Source organism: Nyctereutes procyonoides, unplaced genomic scaffold (genome assembly GCF_905146905.1).
Source record: "Nyctereutes procyonoides isolate TBG_1078 unplaced genomic scaffold, NYPRO_anot_genome, whole genome shotgun sequence".
In the NCBI taxonomy this organism is placed as follows: Eukaryota; Metazoa; Chordata; class Mammalia; order Carnivora; family Canidae; genus Nyctereutes; species Nyctereutes procyonoides.
The window spans coordinates 31,047,717-31,066,178 of NW_026575043.1; the positions used below are offsets into that span (position 1 = coordinate 31,047,717).

At 40.0% G+C, this 18,462-nt stretch overlaps 1 protein-coding gene across 16 annotated transcripts in view; it reads right to left on the reverse strand.

The window, feature by feature from the left end:
- PCDH15 (protocadherin related 15) overlaps positions 1–18,462 on the reverse strand; it is a 739,593-nt gene that overhangs the window by 295,523 nt on the left and 425,608 nt on the right. For all 16 annotated transcript variants that reach the window (XM_055322636.1, XM_055322635.1, XM_055322634.1 and 13 more), the window contains one exon: positions 6,422–6,615. In XM_055322636.1, coding sequence (XP_055178611.1) covers positions 6,422–6,615 — 194 coding nt within the window. The remainder of the gene's footprint in view (positions 1–6,421; positions 6,616–18,462) is intronic.

Genomic DNA, 18,462 nt, shown 5'->3' on the forward strand with positions numbered 1-18,462 from the left:
GCCAAATCCAACAAAATGTGTCCAAAATTCAGCTCACCTACTTCACCCAAATGGCACACACCAACTTGATATCACTACCTTGTCACATTATTTTTTTTCTGATGATTCCATCACTCCACTTTCCAACATGCCCGGATCAAGCAATTAGCCCCTGGATTTTTCCAGTGGGGGATTCCTACATCACTTCTCTGCCTCCAGGTTTGGCCCCTCAAATCCATCTCCCAAAGGGACACCAGAGGGATTTCCTAGAAACCAAACTCATCTCACTCACTGTAAAGTCCTTCACAAATACCGTCTACAGACTGGATAATAAGTCCAAACTTCTTAAAGAAACAAATTAAATTTTCCATGAAATGACCCTTTACCTTTCTGCCTCTGCTAGAATGAGTTTACGCACTGGTAACACTGACTAGGCTGGTAATTACCCGTAATGACAAAACTCTTTCAGACCTCTCAGGCTGTGCAAATAATGTGACATATTTTTTTTTTTTTTTTTTTTTTTTTTTTTTTAGCTGGTCAACCTTTACTCATTCTCTGGAACTCATCTGCTTGGGAGGCCCTCTAAGTACTCCCTCATTATAACAAGTGCCCTCCTCAATGCCCCAGAAAGCAAAGAAATTGGCTCACACATCTACCATGCTGAACTGAATTTAATTATTTATAGTCCTACTTTAAACCCTTTACTGCAATTTTTTTTTGGCCTGCACATGATGATACTGTGTTTATCTTTGTATTTCCATGTCACAGTAAGTGGTGGTTGTATAATAAAGGATTGGTTGGACTGAATAGAAACTTTTTTTTATCATAGGCATCTTTTTTTCTAAAGATTTTATTTATTTATTCATGAGAGAGAGAGAGAGAGAGAGAGAGGCAGAGACACAGAGGGAGAACTTGACATGAGACTTGATCCCAGGACCCCGGGGTCACACCCTGGGCCAAAGGCAGGAGCTAAACTGCTGAGCCACCCAGGGATCCCCAGGCTTCTTTTTTTTAAACTTGTTAGTGACAACATTAGACGGGATTCGTGTGTACTACGAAAGAAGGCAGAACAATTTCAAATCTGCCTTCTTGTTTCAGGGGCTCTTTAGAGTTATTTGAGTTTTATATTATACTGTATCATTTCCTGATTCATTTGTTTAAAAAACAGAAAAGAAAAAGACATTCTTATGAACTTAGGAAAACAACAAAAATAGATGATTTTTTTTTAAGAACCTAGGGCATTCCAGGAATTGTTGAGCTTCTGCAGACACAAGAGACACCTGGACCACAACTATTCTTGCCCTTGTGAACCAAAATTCCAGTGGGGAAGACTCAAGGCAGACAATAAACATCATACCCTAAATGAAGGTACATAATATCTCATGGTGGTAAGTGCAGTGCCATAGAAGGATGGAAAGGCTGTTGCAGCTGCAAAAACTCTGTCTGAAAAGTGATAGTTGGGTTGGGGCCAGAAGGACAGGAATCCATGGACAAATGGAAAGAGAAGTGATCTGGGCTGAGAAGGTAAGGTCAAGGTTGAAGGTCGAAGGTAGCTGTCAGCCTCAGGGATGAGAGGATGTGGTATGAGGGCTGGAGGGGAGTAAGAGAAGCAGGGTGCAGCAGGAGATGATGTTACTAGGAAGAGGTGACACTAGGGAGTGTCCTGTGACTGGTGGCAGCAGGTGAACTGTGCTGGGCTCCACTGGCCTTTTCAGTGATTATATCTTTATTTATTTTTTTTAAGATTGTATTTATTTGAGAGAGAGAGAAACAGAGAGAGAGAGACAGAGATAGTAACTGAGACAGTACAAGCAGGGAGGAGAGGGAAAGCCGACTCCCCACTGAGCAGGGAGCCCACTGCAGGACTCAGTCTCAGCACCCTGGGATCATGACCAGAACTAAAGGCAATGCCCAACCGATGGGGCCATCCAGTTGCCCCATGAGTTTGTCTTTCACATCAAGTCATATGTGAAACCCCAGGAGCAAAAAATAAGGTTGTTTCCTATGTTACCAAAATTTCTCAGGCCTCTGTACAGAGAAGGGACTGGAGGGCAGAAGTTTTTAAGAAGAGGTTTCAACAGCTGGGACCACAGAGAAGTGTGGCGTGAATTGGGATGTCAATAACAAGAGAAGGGAATCATCGGTTTCTGTATGTGCTTTTAGGTCAGAGCTTAGACGCGTTGATCAAGATTGTACTTGGAGTTTGAGAGAAAGGGAGGCACTGAGAGTGGCTCCAGGGCTGTCTGGCCAGAGGGGCTGTGGGACTGGCCATAAGACACCGAGTGACACAGGTGCCGCTGAAGTGAATGTAGGGCCGTCAGGAACCAAATCCCTCTGGAGGGACCTCCTGGTCTGTAAGGACAGAGGGAGATGAGTTAATAGGTTAGGTTAGAAGAGGAGATAATGGGAAAGGGGCCCACCATCTGTACAGGGGGGAGAAAGGAGGAAATACAGACAGCATGAGAATCAACAGGAGAACATGAGGGAGGAGGAGGGACAGTCCACTGATATCCCTGGGGAGCAGGAAGTCCTCCTACCACATCTCCACAACCTAAGGTAAGAGAGAGGTGAAGTGTGGTGTGGGTGTAGGAGAGTGCACCCTAGGCGATGGCTAAACAGGGAATGACCCCCTCCCCCTCTCCCCGGTTGGGTTACAGTCCTCCTGTCAAATTGCCTGGCCCTGGTGTAGTTTTGGGACATGGCTCTATAAGGTTGATCTCTTTAAAATTTCTTACTCTTTGGGATCAGTTTTGATAAGCTGTATTTTCTAGAAAAATTATCCATTTCACTCATGGTTTCAGATTTTGCATATATTAAGTTGAAACTTTCAAAGTTTGCATATATTAAGGCCAAGTTGTCTGTTACGATTCTTTTCATTTCCTGTTTCTGTAGTATTTCCTCCTGAGAATTTATTGTTGTACTTTCTGCCTTTTTAAAGAAAAGATGTATTTATTTATCTTAGAGAGGGCAGGGAGGGGCAGAGGGAGAGGGAAAGAGAATCTCAAGCAGAGCCCAACATGGGGCTCAATCTTATGACCTGAAACCAAGAGCCAAATGCTGAACCAACTGAGCTACCCAGGTGCCGCCTCCTTTTTTATTAAATAAAGTGGTTTATGCTTTTAATTTTTATCTGTCTTTTCAAAGAACAAAATTTGGATTTATTTATTGATTTTAGAGATGTTTAGTACTCATTCATACTTGTTATTACAATTGTTAATTCTTTCTTGAATTGTTTTGTGGTTTTTATTTATTTTACGAGGTGTCAGAAAATCTGCATGGCATCTTCATAAAAATCTCTCAAAAAGAGGAGAACAGACTAATTTCACAAAATAAAGGAGCAAACATAATCTAACAGTTTAATTCAAGAATAAAACATCACAGCCTAGTGGCATTCACACCAAAAATGCAAAATAGATTGCTTTAGAAACCGATCAAGATCAATCATCATATGATTAGCTCAAGAAGGAAAGTCATATAACCTGTCTTCATAACCTGATGGATACTATTGTCTTATTTTAAAATGCCAATAAAATTGGAATAAACACTTTCTTACCATAATTTTAAAAAATCTTTTAAAAAACATAAATCGATATAATAGGGAAATCTGGGAGACATTCCCACTTGAGTTAAAAACAAGGCAAGCAGGACACCTGGGTGGCTCAGGCAGTTAAGTGGCTGACTCTTGCTGTCAGCTCAGGTCATGATCTCAGGGTCAGGGGATGGAGCCCCATTTCAGACTCCATGCTCAGCAGCAAATCTGCTTGAGATTGTCCTTCTCTCTCTGCTCCTCTCCCAATACATATGCTCTCCCTCTTTCTCTCAAATAAATAAATACATACATACCAAAGAATCTTAAAAAAAGACAAGTGTTTTTATTGACATAATTAGCCAATGAAATTAAAGGAAAGAAAATGGAAAGAAAAATAACAAAATTTTCACTATTTATAAAATATAATCCCGGATAACACTGAAGAATTGAGGGGGAAACTAAAAAGATAATAAAATAATTAAAGAAGAAAGTGGGTTGAGATTAATAATAATAGCTTTCATATTTAAAATAACAGCCAGACAGAAGAATAAAGAGAAAAGAGTCTATGGACAATAACAACAAAAGTCACAAAAACAGACCAACAAGGAAATTCACAGGACTCGTATAAAGGAATGTTTTAAAAAATAAAAACTCTTGCAGGACACATAAGAAAGAATGGGCAAATAAAGAAACAGAAAGTTCTCACATAGAGTCAACATCAAAAGCATATAATTTAACCCTAAGTAATTAATTTATGAATTTAATGTGTTCCTAATAAAAATATGGTTAAAAAGACCCCACTGCGCTAGCTTACATATAATCCAAAAAATGAACTGAGAGAGTAACCAGGACACTTTAAGGGAAAAGAGCATTGAGGTAGGTTAGCATCACCATATTATGAAGACAGTTTAAAACATTAACAACTAAATATGTGACAACAGCTCATGAAAAGCTGGGTGAGTTAATGGGATAGAAGGGAAAGTCTCAAATCAAACTCAAAGAAACGAGAAAATGTATGATATAATTCACGTAACATCACAAATCAATGAGAAAAGGGTGAACTATCTAGCAGATTGTGTGGGAAAAATGGCAGAGTAGCCTAAAAAAAAAAAAAGTATTGCTGATGGATGATACCTCCTCCTGTAACCTAGGATAAATCCTAAATACAACAAAGATCTAAACCTACAGCATGGATCTATAAAATCACTCATAGCAAATATAAAATACCTGTGGCCTGGGCTTGATGTATCAATAGAAAGACGGGCAGAGATTAGGAACCAGGCTTTATAGGAAAAGTAACAGAATCAGCTCATAGGCGAACTGATCAAACTTACTCTTAGGCAAATGGATAAAAAATAGATGTTATTTTTCTACTTATCAGATTGGCAAAAATCCACGACTGATATGGCACACAGCTGGGGAGAGTGTAGGATCACCCACTCTCAGGCTTGACAGTTGGAAGAGGAAATTGTTAGGATCCCCACGGAAGACCATTTGGCAGGTACCACTGCGACCTACAGTTGCATTTGTCCTCCGCTAAGTGAGCATTTACTGGGGCCATACATTTGCACATATTCAAAATGACACTTGTTCAGTGTTATTTATTTCTTGTCAGTTAAACTGCATTTAAAAGTCCATGGATAGGTTTTTTGTTTTTGTTTTTGTTTTTTGCACTAGTCCACCCATTTGAAAGAATACTATGTAGCTGGGAAAACCGTTTTGAAGGCATCCTTCCGTATCACACTGAAGGAAACACCATGGCGTGTTGTGAGCCGGGAGACAAACCCAGCAGGTGCCGCGTGAAGGACTATTCATTCCTACTTTCTTTAAATGCATACTGAAAATCTGGAAAGAAGCAAGGAATTAATAAAAAAAAAATAAAATAAAGATATCTCAGGTAGGGCCCAGAATAAATGCAGTTTTAATAGTGGGGACAGTCCTTTGCTTTTTACTTCTGCACACCATCTACCTATATGTATATACGGGATACGGATACATATAGATAGTTTATAGGTTAATGATCAATTTTATTAATAAATCCTATATATAGAATATATATTTGTGTGTATGTGTATATATATATATGTATATACTTTGTATAGAGGAGATATATATATAGATCGACATACTCATGTATATCTATCACCTATCATCTATCAATCTATCATCTATTATGTATCATCTATATAGCTATCATCTATCATCTATCTATCTATCTATCTATCTATCTATCTATCTATCTATCTAATCTATCTATTTATGTATATATTTAAATAATTACCCGGACATTGCGAGGTGGCTTCAGACCCTAGACCTTTCCTGCGGCTGCTGTGACCTCGGCAGCAAGCCGGCTTCCCCGCAGGACCGTGGCTAAGCGCCTCCACACCTCCAGCTGCCCCTGGGACAGACCCTGCATCCCGCACACCTGTGCAAGCGTCTCACCTGTTTAGCGGGGTAAGCTGCTCCTTATTGTCCTTTCCCTACAACTTCACTCCGTAAGAACGGAGGGTCCCCGGGACCCGGCCCCTCTCATTTTCTGCTTTAATCTCAATTACAGGATGCGCGGGATCAGAGGACCCAGCTGCCCTTCCTCAGGGGCAGAGCGAGGATTATGGGAGGGGGGAGAAGGGGGTAGGTGAGGGGGAGCCCCGGGAGGTGTGCGGGGGAGCCCCGGGGGAGGTGCAGGAGAGCCCCGGGGGAGATGCAGGGGAGCCCCCGGGGATGGTGCAGGGAGCCCCGGGGGGTGTGCGGGGGAGCCCCGGGGGAGGTACAGGAGAGCTCCGGGGGGAGGTACAGGGGAGCCCCATGGGAGGGAGGTGCAGGGGAGCCCCGGGGGGTGTGCGGGGGAGCCCGGGGAGGTGCCGGGGCCCTGGGGGGTGCAGGGGAGCCCCGGGGGGGCTGCAGGTGAGTTACCTCCTCTCGGCGGGAGGCGCGTTATCCGCGGCCTGGACGGTGAGCGCGTAGGTGCGGCCGACGGTGAGCGCCCGCCCCGGGGCCACGGTGACGAGCCCGCTGGTGCGGTTGATGGCGAAGTCGCCCTGGGCGCCCACCAGGATGTCGTACGTGATCTCCCCGTTGGGCCCCTCGTCCGCGTCCACGGCCGTGAGCTGGAACAGAAGCCCCGCACGTCAGTGTACACGGGATACCCGGAGACCTCGGTTACAGGTCTAGACCGACTCTGTGATAAGCCCTTAGATAAAACATACATACGCATGCATGTTTGGAGATGTATCAGCTGTCCAGCCCGAGTCCGTCTGTCCCGACGGAAGGACAGCAGGCATCTCTTGGCCCACCTGCTCCGGCCCAAAGCGTGGCTTGGGCGCTGATTCAGAAGCAATCCCAGCAGGAAGGGTCATTCCCCCCTCTTTCTTATGAAAGAGATAAAAAGTTTGGGTCCTGAAGACTGGCCTTATTTCAACGGACCACAGGGAAGAAGCGGAAAGCTCCGACAGCAAATCTAATATCACTCCGGGAAAGTTAATTTTTCCCTCCACCTTAGCCCCTGTTCTGGACACACAAGCACATATTACTGCCCAGAGGCTGAGGAAACCCAGTGGGTGAGGTTGGTCTTTCTTAGGGGCACCCTCCCTCCTGCTCTGGCTCTTTAGGTCCCTAATGTTTTCCTTCCCCCTCTCAGAGACCTCGCCTGTTGCACCCTGTCATCCTTCTCAGTCACACTTCTCTTTAGGAAGATGGAAAAGGCCGAGGGTATCCTCTTTCCAAAACCAAAGAAATGCACCTCCAGTTGTAGAATAACTTATTAAAAAAGTAGACTGTCTAGCCCAAGAAAGTTTTTTCTTTTTTTCTTTTTCTTTTTGAGAAAATGGAATGAATTCAGATGCCCTGCAGTAACCCCACATGATCATTGGTAAGGCTAATTTGCAGGTGTTTATAGTCATTTTGAAGCAACTTTAGTTACGACTCTCTTTGGGTCATTATGTGTGAAAATGGAATGACCATTATTAATTCAACAAAGCAAAATAAGGTAAGAATTATTTAATGTGTTAAATAAGGCTCCTTGACTTGCTGATAAATAGAAATTTATGGAGGTGATGGAGCAAAAAAAGATTCTAGTGGGAAATTTTACAACATGTATTTTACAGACATCCACAGAATTTTCTTTTCTTTTTCTTTTTTCTTTTAAGATTTTACTTATAAGAGAGAGAGAGAGCAGAGCACAAGCAGGGGAAGGGGTAGGAGAGGGAGTAGCAGACTTCCAGCTGAGCAGGGAACCTAGGAGCTCGATCTCCTGACCTGAGCAAAACCAAGAATCAGACCCTTAGTTGAATGAGCCACCCAGGTGCCCCCAAACATTCACAGAATTTTCTGTTTTCCTCATTCCAAAAGTGATCGATAGGGAAGAAGAAAGGTGGCCTCATAAATTTTCACATAAGAAGAAAACAACTAATAAAGAATAATATATATTTTTCTGATAAAGAAAATAATTTTTTAGAAAATAATTTTAATAAGTAAATCTATAGAAAAAAGTTTTCTTATTTATTGACATTTTCATGTGTACTTCTAACCCCTAATTTTCGCTTTTATAAAGTAATCATTCTTTATCATTCACAGACCCCTTTGGGAGACCACTGGACACTCTGATGTACCTTCTTAGGTCAAAGGCAAGTGTGCACATACCTTGAAACTTGAATTCAATTTCAAGATCGCCATTTTAATTAATGGCCCATTCAGATGTTCATGCTCACCATCCCTATAAGATGTATACAAAGTGCCTTACACACACCATCAGGCCTAGGGGGATAATCTGTGCATGTTCTGTTTCTATTTTTAGTATCAACTGCATTGAGAATGATAATGTGCAAAGAAATAGTAGCTATGAAAATAATTGAGAGGAAAGAAGGGAATTTGAAAGATTGGCATTCAGTTAGTTGAGATTGGGTATTTGGGGGTGGACAGATGTGGTCGCCAGAAGGAAATGCATTTCTTAAAATGACTCTGGGACTTCCAGGAGGATGACAGACATGGTCCTAAAGGCAAAGGAGAAGGAAACTATTTGCAGAAACAGAACAGATGAATAATGTATATTTATGGAGAATGAGTCAAGCCAGACCAACTCAATTCTCTTACGCATGTGGATAAAATTAGAAAATTAAGAGTGGGGGTAGCAGAGGAGATATCAATTTTGATTATAGTAAATCACTTAACATAATGTCTCAGGAAATCTTAATTAAAATTTAGCTCAAATTGGATTCAATATTAACATTCTTCCTGGGACTTAAATTGGCTAAAGGAATTTAATGATAAATGGCAATGCATCAAGTTAAGAAGTGTTGAGGAGCATGCTTTGGGGATGTAGGTATAATGGCTTGCCTTATTTAACATTTTCATGAACGATATTGGAAGGGAGGATAAGCTGGATAATATGAAATTGAGAAAGGCAACCCATTTGGGAGATGCTATAAATACTGGAGAGTACTGAAAACCGCAGGTGAGTAAAACAGTCCACAGACTGCAGAGCCAAGCCAACCACAGATGAGCTGATAGATTCGGGGAACACCACCTCACCAGCTCCACAGAAACCAAAGGCAGGTAGAAAGTTTAACAAGTAAATCAAAAATTGGTTCCACATTTAGGCGATTTTATTTTTATTTATTTATTTATTTATTTATTTGTTTGTTTGTTTGTTTTGCCTAGACAAATATTTTTATTTATATTTATTTATTTATTTATTTATTTATTTATTTATTTATTTAATGATTACATATATTTATTTGCAAATCTGCCTGCTGTTACCTAGGGCATATGGTCACAGGAGGGAGCAGTGTCAGTTCAAGATGCCCATGGGCCACTTAGCCATACAGGATGGATGCCATGCCAGCAATATCATGGAGTGGTTTCCCTAAACTTTTTAACAGCTGGTAATTTTTTTTTCTCCCATTCCCACACATTTCTTCTCCCCATGTAGGCGATTTTAACAGATTATTTTCCAATCCCATAATACTAAACCAGAACACAATAGGCTAAATATCAACATACCTGAGTCCCCAGTGTGCATACAAAACTATGGTGAAGAAATTACTGGTCATCCAAGAGTTGAAAGGGAAACGGAGACACTGCCTGAGTATCCAGAAATATGGCAATGTCCCCTGTGAAAGGCCTTTCCAAAGCTGAGGAGTTTAACCTTACCTTCCGACAATTCCTTCCTCTCACTATTCCCATATACACCTGTTGCAGACATCCTGGGCCACTCCTCACTCCCACAATAAAAAAAATTAAATTGAATAAATGCATACAACATTCTGATTTGTCCCTGCTCATCCCTTTCTAGGTCTGGCTGTGCTTTATTTGTCTCCTCAATCTCCTTCCTGTGTCTAAGAAATTGAAAAGTCATGATTTTATATAAAAGGACCAATGTAACGAATGCTAGATCATAAAACAAAACAAAACAAAGCAAAACCCCTTAGATTGGACTATCACAAATGAAGCAAGGATTCAATAAAATTCATAGTTCATACAGAAAGAATCATTAGACTTAAACAATAATCAAGTGTGAATGTGGTATTTTTATATGAATGATGGCTAAATTGACCATGACTAAGCATGTTGACCTGTTGGGTTTTTGGATCCTCAGCATCTTGGGCTTTGCTTCTAGTAAGAGCCTCTCATGTTCCTTGGAGAGATAGATGCTCATCCCCTTCACAACCCATGCTTGGTTCCAGCAAAAGGAAGAAAAGTCTGGCCTGGACACTGGTTTAAGAACTGGCAAGTTGTCCAAGATGATATAGTCAGAGTGACTCCTCGGACCCCGGGGAAAAGTGGCTTTTAATTATGAGGGCTAGACTGGTCAGTTTTTATCTAACATTTGCTCATCTGTGTGCCTGCATTGGGTCCTTCCAGGCCCGAGGACCATGAGAAGAAGACAATGCCAGGAAATGGGGACAGTCTCATTGAAGATACTGTTTCCAAATATGCCTGATAACAAATGTACCACTGACCTTTTCTGATATAGGAACCAAAAATGTACTGTGTTTTATTTTTAAAAAGGAAAAGCTAGCTTAATTTGAAATTATGTATCTTCAACATTGGAATCCCAAATATTATAGGAAAAGTTATGATGGATGATTCTCCTTGGCTTGCTTTGTGCCTATTTGTTCTTCTAGGGGTCTTGTACTTTGAGGTTTGGTATGCGGTGCCATGTGGTCATTAAGACGTCAAATCATCCTTGATTCAGTGTATGATTATTCATTACGATGGCTAAATATCATGCTATGGAAGTGGTAGAGTTGCCCTCATTTAAAAACCATAATTAGCTATTTAACAAGTAATAAAAATATGTGTACATAGATAAATAACAAGTTTATATATTTCCCTGTAATAAAGCAATTGTTTTTTAAGCAAAGAAATTACCTAAATAAATCAAGCACTTTAAAACATATAAATTTCTTAGAATGTTCTCAATCTTTTATTATTCATGTTAACTACTCAAATCAGGTAGACAAAGAAATAGATACAGATGTGTAAATTTGGTGATATTTAGTACATGGTAAAAACGTGAATACTCATGTTTCGCTCTTTTTAAAATGATTTCAATTTGCAAAGTAAAATCTAGATTGATGGCAGGTGGGAACATGCAAATATGAGTTTGGAAGAGTATGGGAAATTCTGTATCGTTTCCACAAGAGTGATGAAGTAAGCCAGCTGAGATCCCTTGGTGATAATCGGAATTAATCCCTAAACTTGATTTAGGGAAAATAATAATCTGGAGGAAAATACTCATTTCTACATCATTATTGAGAGTCTACAATGGTGCCAGGCACTGTGGTAGGAACTGGGGGTAAGTTAAAGCTGGTAAATAAAAAGCGGACTCCACTTCTTCTCTTCCCCTTATGCCCCTCTCCCTCCTCCTCCTCTTTTTCCTTTCTCTTTCCTCGTCTCCTTCTCTTCCTTCTCCTCTCCTTCTCCTTCTCTCCCTTTCCTTCTCCTTCATCTTCTTTTTGGAATTTACCATTAGAGAAGGACTATTATTAAGAACACGGAAACCTATATTGCTCTGTTGTGCAAGCACTGGTGAAAATGGACGTAAGCAATAGTGAGCTGCATGGTGGGCATGGACGTCCCCAGGCCTGGGTCACATTTCAGCTTGCATTGAAAGATGGGTGCATGATTGAAGAATAGGGATTACACGCATTTCGTCGCAAAGGGAAGGGCATGTGCCAGGACCCTGAGGAAAGGGAAATAGATAAAGGTCTCAGGGACACTCAATGGGGCAACTTGGATAGAGTAGCACATGATGAAGCTGAGCAACAAGCAGAGGCATCAGGAAGGGTTTCAGGGGCTGTGATGACAAGTGAGTTGGAGACACAGTGTGTGACCACTCAATGCTGGCAGGATTTACCGGTATTCAGCATTTTATGTATAGTAGTCTCTGTACTCTTTTTTTCCTCCTTTTATTTATTATTTATTTTTTTGTTTTGAAAGAAGGAAAATCTGGAGACAGTGCCACAATTTTAGGGAAAAAGATTTCAGAAAATAGCAGTGGATTCATTTGATGGTTCGTATGTATAATAAAAATTACAATAGAACTGTGCTTGCCTCCAAAAAAATAGATTGAAACATTTCACACCTGACTTAGATAACAAAACGCATTTGAAGAAAGGGAAGCTTTGGTTCATGGTGTAGACCCCAATAGAATAATGAAGAATGAGTCGCCCTGCATCCCGGGGTGCCCACAGATGACCAGCTCTACCACAGCCTTCTGCTGCTTAGCCATACAAAGTGTTTTGTTCTGGAAACTTCATTATCTGAGTATCTGCTTCAGTCCAGTGTCATCAATGACTAGGAGATAATCTACTAACAGGGATTTCTTTGTATTCTAACTTCAGCCAGAGAGTATAGGGTGAGCATTGGTGCTGTGGTGGGGAATTCCTCAGAAAACATTGAGGAAACACTCTCTGCCCTTTCCAGAAGCTCAGATAGTGTCTGTGGCTTGCTTATTTTGATTTTTAGCCAAGGCAGAAAAGACTGCATGGGGCTTGCAGACATTCACTTCTTTTTCCTAATATATCATGATGACTCCTTCCATTTTGTATTTTGCATTTCATGTGGATTTTTTCTTTTCTGTTTTTTCCTCGGTCTATTTATGAAAATATCAGAAGTGCAGTTTTTGAAGGCTTGTGTAATAAGTTGCAGAATTATTTTTTTGCTAAACGATTTGTGATATTGCAATTCTCTTCAGACAGTACTTCCTTTGATTATTGTAATTCAACAGAACACAGATTCAGTGCCCTGACACAGCTGTTGTCCTATAATTTTTATGAGACACAGAGATGATGACTAATATGAAATTTAAGGTCTTATAAAATGAATTCATTTGCATAGTAGTGCTATAAAGACGTGGAATTTTCCTTTGATAAAGGTAAATTATAATCCATCACTTAAAATTGATTTGTGAAAATATTCACTTAAATTATTTCAATAAAAAGAAAAAATATTTTCTTCCTGTTAATACAGTGCTTTTATTTAATTCATTGATTTCTCTCTAATTCATCATAGATATCTTTATTTTAAAAATTCTGTCCTTCCTTTATTCTATAAATGTGGTCCCATCTCTACACCTGCCTGTAACCGCTCTTTTAAAGTGGCAAAGAGGGGCATTGAGGAGGCAGGATTTTTGGTTCCAGTGGTGTGAGGAGCCTAGACAATTCTTTTCCTCCAAAAGTAAAAATCTAAGCAAAACGTGGGGTGCCTGGGTGGCTCAGTCAGTTGAGGGCCTAACTCTTGATTTTGGCTCAGGTCAGGATCTCAGGGTCATGAGATCTGCACTTAGAGGAGTATGCTTGAGATTCTCTCTCTCTCCCTCCCTCGTCCCCTGCCCCTTCCCCTGTTCACACACACTCTCTCTTTTTCTCAAATAAATAAATTTAAAAAAAATATCTAAGCACAATGATCAAAAACACCATTTAGGGTTCTAAGAGCTCAATGAAATGGACAAATTGAGAGAAACTGTTGCAACAATAAAAAGGAAAAAGTAAGAGTCAGTGGCCTTCTTGCTTGGGTATCACTCGACACCCCTGATGCCGCATGTACACTTGACACACGTTATAAAAGTAGGGCTGGCCATGAAAAGCAGCAGATTTGCTTTAAGAGAGGACATACCAAATATGTTGTGAAGTTAATAAAAGAGTCATCACAATGGGAATTGAATGGGGAACCACCTCAGCTCTGCCAATATGAGTTGTGGTCTCAGTTGCTGTAAGTAAACAAGCCAGAAATTCAGCAGAAAAAGACAGAAAATTAGAGCCAATAGAAGGGCTGGATAGGCTCTCCGCACATCTCTGAAACAACTGCCATGCATAGAAGAAAACTGGGGAAATGTCCATGCCAACATGAAGGCCTGAGCACTGCCTTAACTTTCTGTGCTCACCCCAACCCACGTTCAGATCAATAGAAAGCGTGTGAGAAGCCTATGGGCTTTGGTGCTTTTGCAAATCCCTGGCTGACACGAAGCTACATGGAAATGAAGGATCTAAGCAAAAATCATGCAGAGACATTAGGAATCACAAACTTAAGAGAAATAGGTTCATCAGATGAAATCCAGATATGTTATTAAAAAATTCCATAGAGACAATACCAAAATCCAGAGGTACTATAATATAACACGAAAACAAACACAGTAATTAAAAAATAAATCGGAGATTGTTAAAGAAAAACTTATTATGACACTGGCTAAAATGGTAAGGAAGGTATGGTTCAGGCAGGACTTTTGTGATGGGTGTCAGGACTATTACAATAGGGGAAGAGAGAGGGTTCAATTCAGCTCCAAATGCAATAAAGGCAGTTGAGGGGATCCCTGGGTGGCGCAGCGGTTTGGCGCCTGCCTTTGGCCCAGGGCGCGATCCTGGAGACCCGGGATCGAATCCCACGTCGGGCTCCCGGTGCATGGAGCCTGCTTCTCCCTCTGCCTGTGTCTCTGCCTCTCTCTCTCTCTCTCTCTGTGACTATCATAAATGAATAAAAATTTTAAAAAAAAGGCAGTTGAGGATTCACAACAAACCAGCGGAAAAATATTAAGAGAAGACATCAAGGGTAGGGGGCTTCTCGTTAAATCAATTTAACAGGATTTTTGTGGAAGCCAGGCCAGGGTGATCAGACATCAGGGTAGGTGAGGAGCAATTTTCACCCTAATTTCAGAAAGATGAAAAATATGTTCAGGGCAGCAAAAATACTCATTTGATAAAAGGAAATAATGTATCATTTACGGCTGACTTCTTATTACAAACAATAGAGGCCAGTAGGCATCAGAATGACATATTTGAAGCACTGGGATGAAAAACAACTACCTGTCAACCAGGGATAATATATCTGGTGAAACAATCCTTCAAATTGAAGGTAAAATAAAGTCATTCAATTGCTTTACATAATACATCCATATTAATAAAACAAAGGACATAACCACATAATAATCTCAATAAATACAGAAAAAGTAGTAGATAAAACTGAATGTCTATTTATGGAAAAAAATGATTCAACAAACTAGAAATAGAGGGAGACTTCTTCAACCTGAAAAAAACATCAAAACAAAGGACAGCTAGTGTTAGACTTGATGATGAGAGCAGAATGCTTTTCATCAGATTGGGAAGATGAAAAGGATGCTCTCAGCAATTCTATTCCACATTTTACTGGATGTTCCAGACAGTGCAATAAGTAGTAAAAGGTCAAATAGGGGATCTGATTGGTAACATGAAGTAAAAACTATACTTCTTTGAAGAGGATATGATTAATTATGTAGAAAATAAGTAATCTACAAAAAACAATGAAAACTAGCCAATGATTGCCAAGGTCTAACAAAATCTGTTGTTATATATATATATATATATATATATATATATATATATATATATATATATATATAACTGTTAAATAATCCAAAAATAAGATATTTCCATCCACAGTAGCTTAAAAATGACAAAATTACTAGCATGTGCAAAATGCACATACCAAAATCTACAGGATTGCTAAGATAAATGTAAAAGTACATGGAAAGGCAGTCCATGTACATGGATTAATGGCTTCAATATTGTTAAGATGGAAATTCTCCACGATTTATATGATTCATAATTTCAATATAACCCCTACCAAGATCCTTATCAGGTTTTTTTTTGTAGTATTTGTCAAGTTAATACTAAATTTTTTAAATATTTTTTATTTATTAATTCATGAGAAACACAGAGAGAGAGGGAAGCAGAGACACAGGCAGAGGGAGAAGCAGGCTCCATACAGGGAGCCTGATGTGGGACTCGATCCTGGGTCTCCAGGATCACGCCCTGAACCGAAGGCAGTGCTAAACCGCTGAGCAATCCAGGCTGCCCAATCTTAAAATTTATATGGAAATATAAAGGACCTATAATAACCACAGTAATTTTAGAAGAATAAAATAATTTGAAAAGATTTACACTGTTTGATTTAAAATATACTATCATTCTCCAGTAATCAAGACAATGTGGTTTTGGCATAGTTATTAAAAACATCACTGAAATGCAGAGCAATGATGAGTGTGTATTAGGTCATGTGAATTACGCTCAGTGATGATCTCAAAAATTGCAAAGAAAATTTTAGCCACCTATAGAATCGTTACTCATCATTATACATTTTGCATTTCTACTGCATTGACAGGATACCATTCAGGGTGACCAGAACCCTTGTAATGGTTCATTCATTGTTTTATGATTAGACATTCTTCTCTCTCCTGCTTCCCTTCCAACACACATTCCAAAGTTTAGGTTTTATAAACAAGTGTTTCGATCTTTCTCTTTTAAACCTTCATGTACTGCTCTACACTCAGGTAATTGACTATCAGCAACATGCTACTCCATAACACCTTTTTAAACCTACTCCTTCTACCTGGGAATGGACAGGAGGGAAAGTTCTGGAAAACAAGGAAGCACACCAGCCTTGTAGAAGAAAAGTGTAGTATAATCAGCAAATCCCACTTTGGAAGAATGAGTCTATGTTAAGAGAATAATAAAAGGCAAATAAGGTGAGAATGTGGAATATGGAAAAGAATAAGCAAATATTTCAATGAAGGATATCTTCTGTGAGAACATCTTCCGAGAGAACATTTCAGAGCAAGAGTATAACCCTGTCAACTGCTCCTCTCAGATGTGATATCGAGTCATGGTGAATGTGAGAGGATGCCACTGCCTTCGGATTTTTCATGAAGCCAAGTATAAGACCTACCTGGGATCACTCGGAAATATAGTTCTCCATGGTCCCCTTGGTGAGGTTGGGGCAGATTGTGGTTCAATGATGTGTTGCCTCATGAGAGACAAATGCTTACTGCACTACAGTGGTGTCCAGAAGTTTGTGCCAGTGAAGATTTATACCCAGGGGATGGTGTACGGTTATGATGCTAAAGCGGATAAAACCCTGAGTTGCCTGAGAGATAGTCTCTAATGCCAACCCTGGTAAGGGAAAATGCATGAAACCTGAGAACAATTTTTTTTTGGGGGGGACTGAAATAATAACAAGACATTATTAATTGAAGCATGTTGTCTTTGACATTCAATCTCTTGGCCTCCAGTGTATAATATAATAAAGGGGCTTTGGTTCACTTATGTAGTTAGATAAAAATGAAGCTTGAGGGGATATTGATCTCTTTGATAGAAAGATTATTTGGAAAGGCAATCTAAAACTCACCAGCTAGGTAATGACCACGGAGACAGATTTCTTGGAGGAAGAATTTAATTTATGTTTGAAAAACTTACACAGTTGAATGTCTCTATCAGCAGCAATAAAAAGTTAGAAGCAATAGAAGATGAAGGAAAGACATAACCTTTAAAATGTTAAAGAAATATCAGACAACTTAGGAAAAGGTATGGTTGGAAATGTATTTTGCAGAGGGAATTCCAACTCCTCTAAGGATAAAAGATATTCTGGAATTTACCAGTGTTTTAATAAGTCTGCTTTTATGCACTAGGTATTATAGAAGTTGCTATAAGAAAAAGTTTCAGGAAAATGCCGATATACATAACAAAGGGATAAGTGCGGATGATTTAGAAGACATTAGAAGTTATATTTAGAGGTCACAAGACTTCCCCTATGCTATTGCCATAAAAGTTATGCTGCTGCCTGCCGTGTACTTGAAACTAAAGAAACTTGGTGCTACAAGAGGTCTATTGGTTCTCAAGGTTGGTGGTCAGTCTGAACCTAAGACGACACCTGCTGATCTAGCAAAGTGGGCAATGCATACATTAGTGACGTCCACATTATGCTCCCTGCAGCCTCAATCTGACCTGGAAATTCTTTGCAGCTAAAAAAGCTTCCAGGGCTGCTGGTCATCTCTCTTCTGTTCTGCACGCCCTAGACCAATCTAAGATGGCAGCCACCTCAATAGAGCAGGTATTTAGCAAAGGGATCTTTCAGGTGTATGATTCAGGAGGAGCTCTTATCACAACCAACACTACCATGATCATCAATTTTTTATGGACCACTCAAAGTATCGTTACTGGAGATGGGGCTCTCATTTGGGAGTTCCTCTTCCTGATAAAATGTCAAAGGATAAAACAGCAACAAGATGACCTCTGAAAGTGTTTTTTTGTTGTTGTTGTTGCTTTTTGTTTTTTGTTTTTTTGTTTTTACATTGCTCGAGAATTTGGAGAACTAGCTCCTCTTCTGAGGCAACTTCATAATCCTCTTGTAGAGGTTCATTGGGTCTCCTCCCTGAAACTATGAGACTGTAAACTGGAGCATTGCATGCTTTTGAACTGCTGCACTCTCTCACACTCACTTCTACTCTCATTTCCCTCCAAGAAAGATTTCCCCAAAGACGGCTTCCAGTAAATGCCATAGCCCAGGCTTTAACTCATCAGTTTGAGGGCTCAGTCGACTACATCCTCAAGGAGTCTTACATCATCTACCATGCCAAATCTAAATCACTCTGCTGTGCAGGATATGCCTTTAATTGAGATGTAAATTGATATATGTATTTCTTTATT